Source organism: Ostrea edulis, chromosome 6 (assembly GCF_947568905.1).
Source record: "Ostrea edulis chromosome 6, xbOstEdul1.1, whole genome shotgun sequence".
In the NCBI taxonomy this organism is placed as follows: Eukaryota; Metazoa; Mollusca; class Bivalvia; order Ostreida; family Ostreidae; genus Ostrea; species Ostrea edulis.
In genome coordinates this window covers 46,312,285-46,323,496 of record NC_079169.1, presented here as the reverse complement: position 1 = coordinate 46,323,496, position 11,212 = coordinate 46,312,285, and the positions used below count along the sequence as shown (strand labels likewise).

At 35.0% G+C, this 11,212-nt stretch overlaps 1 protein-coding gene across 1 annotated transcript; it reads left to right on the top strand.

The window, feature by feature from the left end:
• The first annotated feature begins 1,190 nt into the window (after nucleotides 1–1,190).
• LOC125683649 (peptidase inhibitor R3HDML-like) lies at nucleotides 1,191–9,525 on the top strand. The gene is made up of 8 exons (XM_048925022.2): nucleotides 1,191–1,334; nucleotides 3,061–3,204; nucleotides 4,221–4,365; nucleotides 5,276–5,379; nucleotides 5,848–5,963; nucleotides 7,546–7,745; nucleotides 8,741–8,956; nucleotides 9,203–9,525. The coding sequence occupies exons 1-8, from the start codon at nucleotides 1,191–1,193 to the stop codon at nucleotides 9,211–9,213; spliced, it is 1,080 nt and encodes a 359-aa protein (XP_048780979.2). The 3' UTR covers nucleotides 9,214–9,525.
• The last annotated feature ends 1,687 nt before the right edge of the window (nucleotides 9,526–11,212 follow it).

Here is an 11,212-nt window from a genome sequence, read left to right as displayed (position 1 = left end):
CTAGTTTTAGAACGCATGGATAAAGGTAAAAAATCGGACATTTTCTACCCCATTTTGTAAATTTACAATATCAGATCTCAGTACCATGAAGCTGTTTGTCATTATCCGATGGGAGATTTGTTACAAGATTCGTATGATATTCACGAAATACTGTAAATGACGAAATGATTGCGGTGGTTTTAATTTCGTTATGTTCACGGTCGGGGATTTTTCCGCGAAATTAAAACAACTGCAATCATTTTGCAAGTGTGACACAATACGTTTTGAACAGTTTTCAGTAATCAAATTTGACTGACTACGTCTTTTCGTCAAAATGATAAATCTAAAACAATTATTCACGAGAGAGTGTTACTCTGTTATTTGTTTCTGTAAATTGATTAAATAAAACATCATTTTCCTTTAGGTAGTATTTCTATCCACATAAATGTAGATAATTTGCATGCATTTTGTGTTGCAGTGTATTTATATTTGGATCGGTCTACATATATACAGTATATATCTAAACATGATTTTCTGACAAAACATGCAGTTACAATGTGAAAACCGTGTACCATACCTACCTAGTAATTTAGAAGTACATTTTCTGCAGCAAATCAGTATTTCAATTCTTCGTTTATGGAATGAGGTTTCAGGAGATATACGTCACGATTTTTAATGTTCATGCACGTTGTTTGTTTCCAATGAAGATGACCAAACAAAGCATGCTGACACAAACCCGAGACGTAAACAAGATTCAGTCCTGTGATGTCAGCCCAGTTTGCTTGTTGTATTAAATGGACTTCATGGGGGTCTTTAATTCGATGATTTGGTGTGAATTGGACTTATTTGACTTGGAGTTTAAGAAAGATGGTTGTGGTATATCGCAGTTTATGAAACGAATCCTCGTTAAACTGCCAAAGTGACCCATCCCAGTGATAAATAGAATCAATTTGTAAACCTATTACAAGAATTTTTTACTATAACGATAACTAATCAGCCTCAAAGAAAAACTTAATAGGACACAGTCGCTAAGAATGTTTTAAACACACATCTGACGTCAAATATTATTCATCAAAGAGCAAAATTTATAGTATGCTCTTGTTTTAATATTCACATACTTAATCTATTGTTTAAACATGAGTAGATTGTGCATATAAAAGCACGAGTCGGGGTATACTAGGAGGCATTACGAATTGTGTATTGTATTCAACATGAAGTCCCTCTTGATTATCGTAGTTTGCTTGTATATAGGAGCAGAAACGTTGGCTGCCAAGAAATTCGAACTTCCCTTCGCAACAACAAAACAACGAGAGGCTGTGAAACTTGTGAAGGCTCTACGCAGTATTGAACTAGAGGTAATTCTGTCACTTCTTTCATAGTGTTATCTCCCACCAACAAAAAGACCAATTTTACACTATGTAATTTGATGATGGAGAAGCTGAAATCTTACCGTTTGTCATAAAGATGAGTTGTTAGTTTGCCGTCAATATCTATTCTCGATAAATTATCCAAGTATGAAGCAGAAGTGGACGACTCTGTGATGTCTTTTATTTCGAGTTCACAGGGATATATCGAATCGACATATGAATGAAAATTATTATTGTTAATAGATCAAACATCGTCGATATATATAGATGTTGAATTGAAGGCCACAGCAAGAGATTTTGTCTTCTCACGTATGAATAATTTCTGCTTCATAAGAATATATAATATAAACAGGTCAGCTAACAAAGGGACACAATCGTGCCCATGAGAATTCCAACAGATTGTTGGAAGACTTGATCACCAAAGACCACAAAGACATTGTCGAACTTCATTATATTCTTTATTTCAACTTCAGAGTACTTGTACGTGGAATCAGAGTGGTGTTTAACAAATTAATTTTTCGACTGATCACTAGATATGAGTATTTCCGTTTTCATTTTTTGTTGAAGAAGCAACTGTCTATGATATCAAAAGTCTAGTTTTTAATTTATCGTGAGGAATGGTCGTGTAAAGTGTTGAAAAGTCATACGTTTTAAAGTTGTTGATTTGAGAAGTTTTGCGATTTCAAGTTTACTAAAAGTTCTTTAGAATTTTTTTTAGATTGCACATTTGATTTACACCACTTCTGGTATATGTAGTGGCACAGTACATTTGAAGTTTCTCCTTCACAGCTGTTAATTAATATTTTCTTGATGACCAAAGATAGGGGCTTGGTAGAACATTTACTGGATCCACCAATGTATATTGTTTGTAAGGGTTTTTCTGAAGTTTAGGAATCCAGTATAGGTACGGTAACTCATATTCATCTGACCCATTGACTGGGATATTAAATGTGTCTAAAACTCAAGCATGGTTTTGAAGAATTTCACCTTATGAAATTTGTCAACATTTTTAAAATATAAGTCTGTGTGTCCTTGTTTATTTTGAGAGAATTGTTATGTACTGTAATGAAGAACTAGTCCCCTCAACAGAACTAGATGCGACATAGGTGAGCTTGAGAAAGAACAGATAGAGTATTTTATAATGTTTGGGTGTTTTCTCAAGACCTCTCCACCTTCGGCTTCAAAGGTGAAGCACATGAAGAATGTTATCATCTCCCTATACAGTGTCATCCAAACTAACTGCAGTAACCACGATTGTTGGAATGAGATTAATTGCTCTTAAATCTGAAATTAAAGCTACATGTACTTGGTACCGGACGATTTTATATGATACGGAATGTCGAAATCAACGTAAGGCGACGCTAGAATTTTCAGAGCAAAATCTTTTCTCGTAGTTTGTGCAATACCCAATTGATCAACAGCTGATCAGTCTCTTTTTTCCCCCTCTGTTTTGTTTACGAGAGGTACCAGGAGCGTTCCCGTCTGAATGTGCGCCTGACGTAAACAAAAACATTGGTTATCAATACCTTGAGTGATGATCTACCTTATCACCGAGATGTATGTTCAATGCTGGGGTCCAATTTGCCTTCCTGATATTTTGGCATATTTAGATCACTAATTGTTTCATAACAGGCAAATGTACTTTTATGCAATGGTGTATCTACGGCCTGTAATTTGTATTTTTATATGTCGATATTCTTTATCCCTACTCTAGATCGCCAACCCAAATGGCCAGGTTAGAATCGCCAGAAGTCTAAGACAAAGGAGGCAGAGTAGCTCGGCACAACAAGAGTATCTTGATGCACATAACACAGCGAGGTCTATAGTTAGTCCAACCGCTACTAATATGAGGAAAATGGTGAGAAACTCGCTATTTAACCTACATGTATTTCAAATGAAACTCTAATGTCATTTTAAAAACTGTACAATTATTGACATTTTTAGGTCAGTACGATGCTTAAGCAACCTAAAAATTACAATATCTACCGAGCCGCTGAGGGTACTTCAAGTGTAGCTAAGTAAAGTATCGCACTGATCGAGAAAATATCAATAAATGATTGAATAATTGAAATCTTTGAAACCGGATACTAAAGTGTACGAAAGGACATTTGGTTGACCATCTTTGTTTACAAGTATACTGCAAGACCTTGTCAAAAATGATTAAAGATGCGGGTTTTCATAGGACGACCAACAACAACAAAAACCAACCAAAAAAAAAACAATTGTATCAACTTGTGAATTCACATTTTTTGTTCTGATATTGGAAAAACCTAGTGTTATATTCAAGTCGACGGCACGTAGAGGTGATTTTTTTCCTAGAGTGTTGGATCTCAGTTAATCAGAGATATACATGTAATCATTCAATCAAATGACAATAAATATCAAAACTGAAAGTGTACCATGTTACTAGAACTATACATGGATACACGATTGCTTGACAGACATATAAGAATTATATATATATATATATATATATATATATATATATATATATATATATATATATATATATAACGACTTTTGTCCGTCTGTAAACTGTACCTTCGGGTGACATAAAATTCTTCACTTCTTGCCATGTTGGTCACAATGGTACAAATGTACATAAATTCTGAAATAATGATTTTTGTTTGGTATTTGTCGAAATGCGCATCTGGTGCATCAAAATTGGTACCGTACAAGTTTTACATCTTATCATTGGTTCATGTGTATATATGGAATTATTCTAGCCCCAGACGGAAAGTTTACGGGGGCGAAAATCTTTCCATTCACCGGGGTCTCATTCGAAATCGAATTCCATCAACTGGTCAGCCTGTTAACTATTGAAATTCGTTTTGATATTCATCTTTTTTCAATGTTTTGAATATTATCTTGAAGAAATGGAGCGACGAGTTGGCTCAGGTAGCTCAGAACTATGCCAACAAATGTATCTGGGGACATAATTCAGCAAGAACTTCCGATACCAAAGCGTTGACGTCACAATTCAGCTACGTTGGCGAGAATCTTTACGTCACTTCACGAAGTAGGTTGCAATTGTATTCAAACTAATATAGTTTTCTCTTATAGGAAGTTGTTTTTATTTCATTATGGATTGTGAGATAATAACAATTTATTCCTATGAGGTAGAGTTTATTCAAAAACTTCTATATGAGAAGGAAAAAATATCTTGGTATGGCTTTCAACTCGACATTTAGATATATCGACGACGTTCTATTCATCGACAATAATCGTTTTCATTCATATGTCAATTCGGTAATCCCAGAGTCATCCACCTCTGCTTCGCACTTAGATTTTTTATTGAAAATAGATATCAACGGAAACTAAAAACTCAACTTTATGACAAACGGGATGATTTCAATTTCACCATCGTCAACTTCCCATATTTATGAAGCAATATTCCATTTTCACCTGTATATAGTGTTTATATCTCTCAGCTAATTCGATACGCAAGATTTTTTCTGCATATGATCAGTTTTTAAATCGAGGTAGGACTGACAAACAAGTTAATGTTACAGGGATTTCATCAGTCTCGTTTAAAGTCAGCATTTTGCAAATTTTATGGTTGTTATAACGACACACATGTAGTTTGCCAATAGAACCTATCACTGGGTCAAATGTTTTATACCAATTGTTAGGCCGTTCATGACACACTGATTCTGACTACAAATTACATGTACTCCATTTACCTGATCAAGATAAAGGGGGCTCACGGCGGGTGTGAACGGTTGACAGGGGATGCTTACTCCTCCTAGGCACCCAATCCCACATCTGGTATATCCAGGGGTCTGTGTTTGTTCAACTCTCTATTTTGTATTGCTTATATGGATCATTGTTCTTTATGAGATTGATCACTGATCGTTATCTTCGCCTTTTCATTTGAAGGTGACATCTCTTTCTAAACATCCCAATAATACAAACATTCGTTGTTCTAGGTTCTGTCCTTCCCAGTTCTGCCGTGGAATCTTGGGACGATGAGAAGAGTGACTACTCATACGGCACACAGGCCTGCACCGGTGTCTGCGGTCATTACACGCAGGTACAAATTGTAGCTGGGAATTAATATTTATGTTTATGCATGCAACACCTTACTTATATCATATCTACCATTTTAATGTTTATGAATTTAAGGCATGTATATATATATTCATATTTTCCCATACCTTAATACAACAACCTAGATATACACGCATTCATATTTTGTAATAAACTCTCTCTCTCTCTCTCTCTCTCTCTCTCTCTCTCTCGATCTCGAGTTTCATGTGAAGCTGAAATGCCACTTGTAGGTCATGGGACATTATTCGACAAATGAAAACAATGAAACAATAAAGATTTAAGATTTATTTGCATAAAAAGTATTGAGTAATGTTAATAAATTAGAGTATTACATTAACTACACTGTATATGGTGTACAATTTCATGTATTTTTCTGAAACGACCACGTAGAATGGTTTTTTTTTTTTTTTTTAATTTCTTTCGTGTTTATATTGACATGAATGTATTTCAGGTGGTTTGGGCAAATTCTGAATACGTCGGATGTGCTAGTAGTACCTGTTCTTCCTTTACCGGATTATCATCTTCATTTAACGGAGGAACAATTGTAGTCTGCAATTATGGACCGGGGTTTGTCATTCTCTCCCTGTCTCTCACTGTCTCTCTCTATATCTCTCTGTATCTCTTTATATCTCTCTATATCTCTCTGTCTCTCTCTATATCTCTCTGTCTCTCTTTATATCTCTCTGTCTCTCTCTATATCTCCCTGTCTCTCTCTATATCTCTCTGTCTCTCTCTATATCTCTCTGTCTCTCTCTATATCTCCCTGTCTCTCTCTATATCTCCCTGTCTCTCTCTATATCTCTCTGTCTCTCTTTATATCTCTCTGTCTCTCTCTATATCTCCCTGTTTCTCTCTATATCTCCCTGTCTCTCTTTATATCTCTCTGCCTCTCTTTATATCTCGCTGTCTCTCTCTATATCTCCCTGTCTCTCTCTATATCTCTCTGTCTCTCTCTATATCTCTCTCTGTCTCTCTCTATATCTCCCTGTCTCTCTATATCTCCCTGTCTCTCTCTATATCTCTCTGTCTCTCTCTATATCTCCCTGTCTCTCTCTATATCTCTCTGTCTCTCTCTATATCTCCCTGTCTCTCTCTATATCTCTCTCTCTATATCTCTCTCTGTCTCTCTCTATATCTCCCTGTATCTCTCTTTATCTCTCTGTCTTTCTCTGTCTCTCTCTATATCTCCCTGTCTCTCTCTATATCTCCCTGTCTCTCTCTATATCTCCCTGTCTCTCTCTCTGTATCTCTTTATATCTCTCTGTCTCTCTCTATATCTCTCTGTATCTCTTTATATCTCTCTGTCTCTCTCTATATCTCTCTGTCTCTCTCTATATCTCCCTGTCTCTCTCTCTGTATCTCTTTATATCTCTCTATATCTCTCTGTCTCTCTCTATATCTCTCTGTATCTCTTTATATCTCTCTGTCTCTCTCTATATCTCTCTGTCTCTCTCTGTATCTCTTTTTATCTTTCTGTCTCTCTCTCTGTCTCTCTCTATATCTCTCTGTCTCTCTCTATATCTCCCTGTCTCTCTCTCTCTGTATCTCTTTATATCTCTCTGTCTCTCTCTATATCTCTCTGTATCTCTTTATATCTCTCTGTCTCTCTCTATATCTCTCTGTCTCTCTCTGTATCTCTTTATATCTCTCTGTCTCTCTCTCTCTCTCTGTCTCTCTGTCTCTCTCTATATCTCTCTGTCTCTCTCTATATCTCTCTGACTCTCTCTATATCTCCCTGTCTCTCTCTCTGCCTCTCTTTATATCTCTCTATATCTCTCTGTCTCTCTCTATATCTCTCTGTATCTCTTTATATCTCTCTGTCTCTCTCTATATCTCTCTGTCTCTCTCTGTATCTCTTTATATCTCTCTGTCTCTCTCTCTGTCTCTCTATATATCTCTGTCTCTCTCTATGTCTCTCTGTCTCTCTCTATGTCTCTCTCTATATCTCCCTGTCTCTCTCTCTGTATCTCTTTATATCTCTCTATATCTCTCTGTCTCTCTCTATGTCTCTCTCTATATCTCTATGTCTCTCTCTATATCTCTATGTCTCTCTCTATATCTCTATGTCTCTCTCTCTCTCTTTCGCTCTCTCTCTCTCTCTCTCACACACACAGAATCACTAAACCAAACATTTGGAATTGTTTTGCAGTGGAAATTATGGTGGACAGAAGCCGTTCGAGTCTGGGACTTCGTGCAATTCGTGCCCTAGTGGTTATTCATGTTCAAACAACCTCTGTGTTGACGGTAGTGAAAGCAACAACTCGGGGTCTGAAACGTCTTCTTCTGAAAGTAGTGGTTCCACTTCAACAAACACTGATAACTCAAGTACAGGAACTGGGCAAAGTTCAAGTAATTTTTTTTTTTTTTTTTTTTTAGACATTTCCTAAATAATGTCTCACGAAACGACAAAATCTGTGTATATTGTTGTTTTGTTGTCGTTGTGTTTTGTTTTTATCAGTCACTCATAGCTTACGGCTAAACCCAAAACTGTTAGTATAATCATGATTAACACCCAAAGACAAGGATGGAAGAATTTTAATCTTAAAGAGGTTCGAACCTAAGTTTTGCAGTATTGTCATTTTGTCTTAAAGTATATATCTAATTTGTACATTGAAGGGGAATTATGAATTACAAAGAAAATCATAAGTCGTCTTGTTATTCAGCTACAGTACAATAAACTTGACCTTTTTAAACTTACAATTTACTTTTGATTTATCAACATAGACTAGTATGTTTTGTCTGTTTATCATCCTACAATGTATAAGAGAAAAAAATCACTCACTAGTCCTCTCTTATTTGCTATCATTATAATGTAATATGGACTGTTAATTTCTAACATAATTTATCTGCAGTTGCATTCATTTCTTATAATTGAATGATAAGTAAGGCCTATGGGATTTTATAAAGACTTTAAAAAATTCGGACCTTCTCTTATAATTATTATGATTTCTTCTTTATAGATTGATAGTAATTTTATAATTTCATAAGCTTATGCAAGTCCAGCTTTGGCCCCAGAATCATGAAAAATCTTGAACTTAAGCTAAAATATGAAATTTGTTATGTTATTGAGAAGTTAATCATTCCAAAATAAAATTGTTATTCAGTATTACTTCACTATTTCTAGTGTCTGCAAATTAAGAGTTTCGTTTAAAAAGTAATGAACATCTCACAAGCGATAGATACATGTTCTCAATATTCCTATTATGAATTAAGTATAGCAAAAAAGGTCTGGATTTTGTCGTCTGATTTATGAAAAATATATTTGTGATATAGATTAATTTTTCACTTCGATAGAATTATAAATACCCTAGTACATCAAAATCAATGCAGTAAATACCTTTCAGACGAGGATTGTTTTACCGGGGATGGTTCTGACTACCAGGGCACTGCCAGTACAACAGTGAGTGGTAAAACCTGCCTGAACTGGTCTGACGTCTACTCTTTCCTCCCCGGCAACAACTACTGTAGAAACTATTTCGCGGCCTACGGGTTCACGGAGCCAGTCTGTTACATGCAACCCGGAACCAACTACGTAGAATCATGTGGAGTTCCGAAGTGTGGTGAGACTATGCTCTTGTAAATTCACAGTTTTCTAAAGAGAGAGAGAGAGAGAGAGAGAGAGAGAGAGAGAGAGAGAGAGGGGGGGTGTTCTAGTGCCGACCAAATCATTTTTTATATATTAACCTTTCACAGTGACTAAAACTGCTTTAATATTGAATTACGTTTCGGTGCCATGACAGCACGATTATTTTTTAGTTCGCGTTTACATTGAATCATTAATCATTATGTCTTTTTTTTCTTTTTAGACAAGAAATAGATGATACTATCAGTTCCCTGATATCAACTTGACCGTCCCAATTATTTCGAGTATGGATTTTGTTATTAGTAAATATGATTTGAACTGTTTTCAACCTTTTTATGTATATTCACTTTTTTCCCTTGTTTGTTGCAAATAAAGTCACTAAGCATATTCTCTGTTTGGTCTTTTTTTAATGTTATAATTCCAATGTTTTTGCCTTTGATAACTTTACAAATAGTAATGATAGCCATTTTCTCATGAAGACGTTGCAGTTGTAAACAATGTGGATGAATCTTGATAAAGAAGGTGTTGCATAGAAGTGGTAATATTCTCTAATCGGAGATTTGTGCCTGGTATTTAAATACTAATGACGTATAACTTACCTTCATTCCTATCTAAACTCTTATTGAGTATTTGCCATTTATATACCTGTGGGATTCCCCAGTACTAAGGGCAAGCCTCAAATATTTTGTACATAGTCTAAACATAATTCTTGAAATCGTGAAAATTAAATTGTTTAAATTTTTTCTGAGTATTAGACACAATGTATAGGGTTACGAGTGTATCAAATATTTAATATTATATAATACTACAGTCTAAAAGCTCTTATATACTCGTATGCATTATTTCCTACAGCCATCTGTACATAACTCTGACCAAAAAAACACACCAAAATATGGGAAGTTTAATACGCATTAATAAAGTTCAACAAAATTCCAAGTACATATACCTGAAAACATTGATTACCATAGCAATTTTCTACTGGAATACATATTGTATTATCCATTCAAATTGTTTAACAGTTATGTACCTTGTTTGACATTTTTCTTCCAAAGCTTTAAAACCTAAGAATTCTCATTAACAGCCTTGACTTTTAAAACACAGATATCACAATGCTGTGTTCGGCGTGTTTGTTGCGACTCCCATTCACAAACTAAACAGTGTCTAGGTTGGAATTTTATTTCAAACTCGGCACATTGTAAGTATGTTTCTATTAAGAAAAAAATCTAGATGGAAAACGTAATATTGAAAAAAAAAAATATTGTGTCCGTGAGGGATTTGAACCCGGTCGTTAAAAAATGTGACTTCTTTAAACTTTAAATTCCACGACCTTATCCACTGAACCAAGCAGTATAACTTTAATGGTTTTGGGAAATTAGCATACAGGTGAAGTTGAAAATGATGTCAGTGAAATCGTTTCGAATTTTTGAAATTTACAAAAAAAAATGCCCTCGTGAAACAAAATTTCAAAGCGACAGTTTTTAGTGGAAAACTCGAAGAACATGTTCATGCTAAATTCATTTTGTTTCATGGAGGTAGTTTTTCTGAAATTCGGGCATACCCCTCTATTTTAACGCTAAAAATGTTAGAAATCGCTTATTGCTTGATTTAAACTCAAATTATTTGGCTAATTCTTGTTAATTCACGTCTTTTAAACTTATTTTCAAAAATGTTTGAATAAAGACATAAGTTCCAATTGATTTTATCGTATATTTGAATATCTTTATTTCATCGATATCTCACGCAACACCTTTAGGGAAATTAACATGAGACGTGCAACATCCTCAGCGCGTCTATTTTAACGATTAGGGATTCCGACAGAAATGAAAGTAGAATTTACACATATAGAATAAATTCATTTTGAAAATACATGAGATATGATCTTTGTGAATTGCTGTACTTGCAACATATTATCTACGTGTATTGTTATTGAAATGTATTGATTTTATATCCGCGAAATGGTATCTGTGTGTCTGCCAATCTTCTACTGTATTATTTGCATATATTTGTAAATATGTTGTATTTAAACCGCTGAGGTGTATACATGTAAGAATCTAAATATTCAACGCCGTTCTGTCACCAGAGGGCGCGTTACGCAAGCTTCACTTACACCTCTGTCGACGCTTGGAATCACGTGACAATATAGATAATCGCATGATATAAACAGTCATTCTCGTTTCAAAGTTCTAGCAACAGGCGATACGTCAGCTCTTTTCATAGCGCACTGGCACTTTTT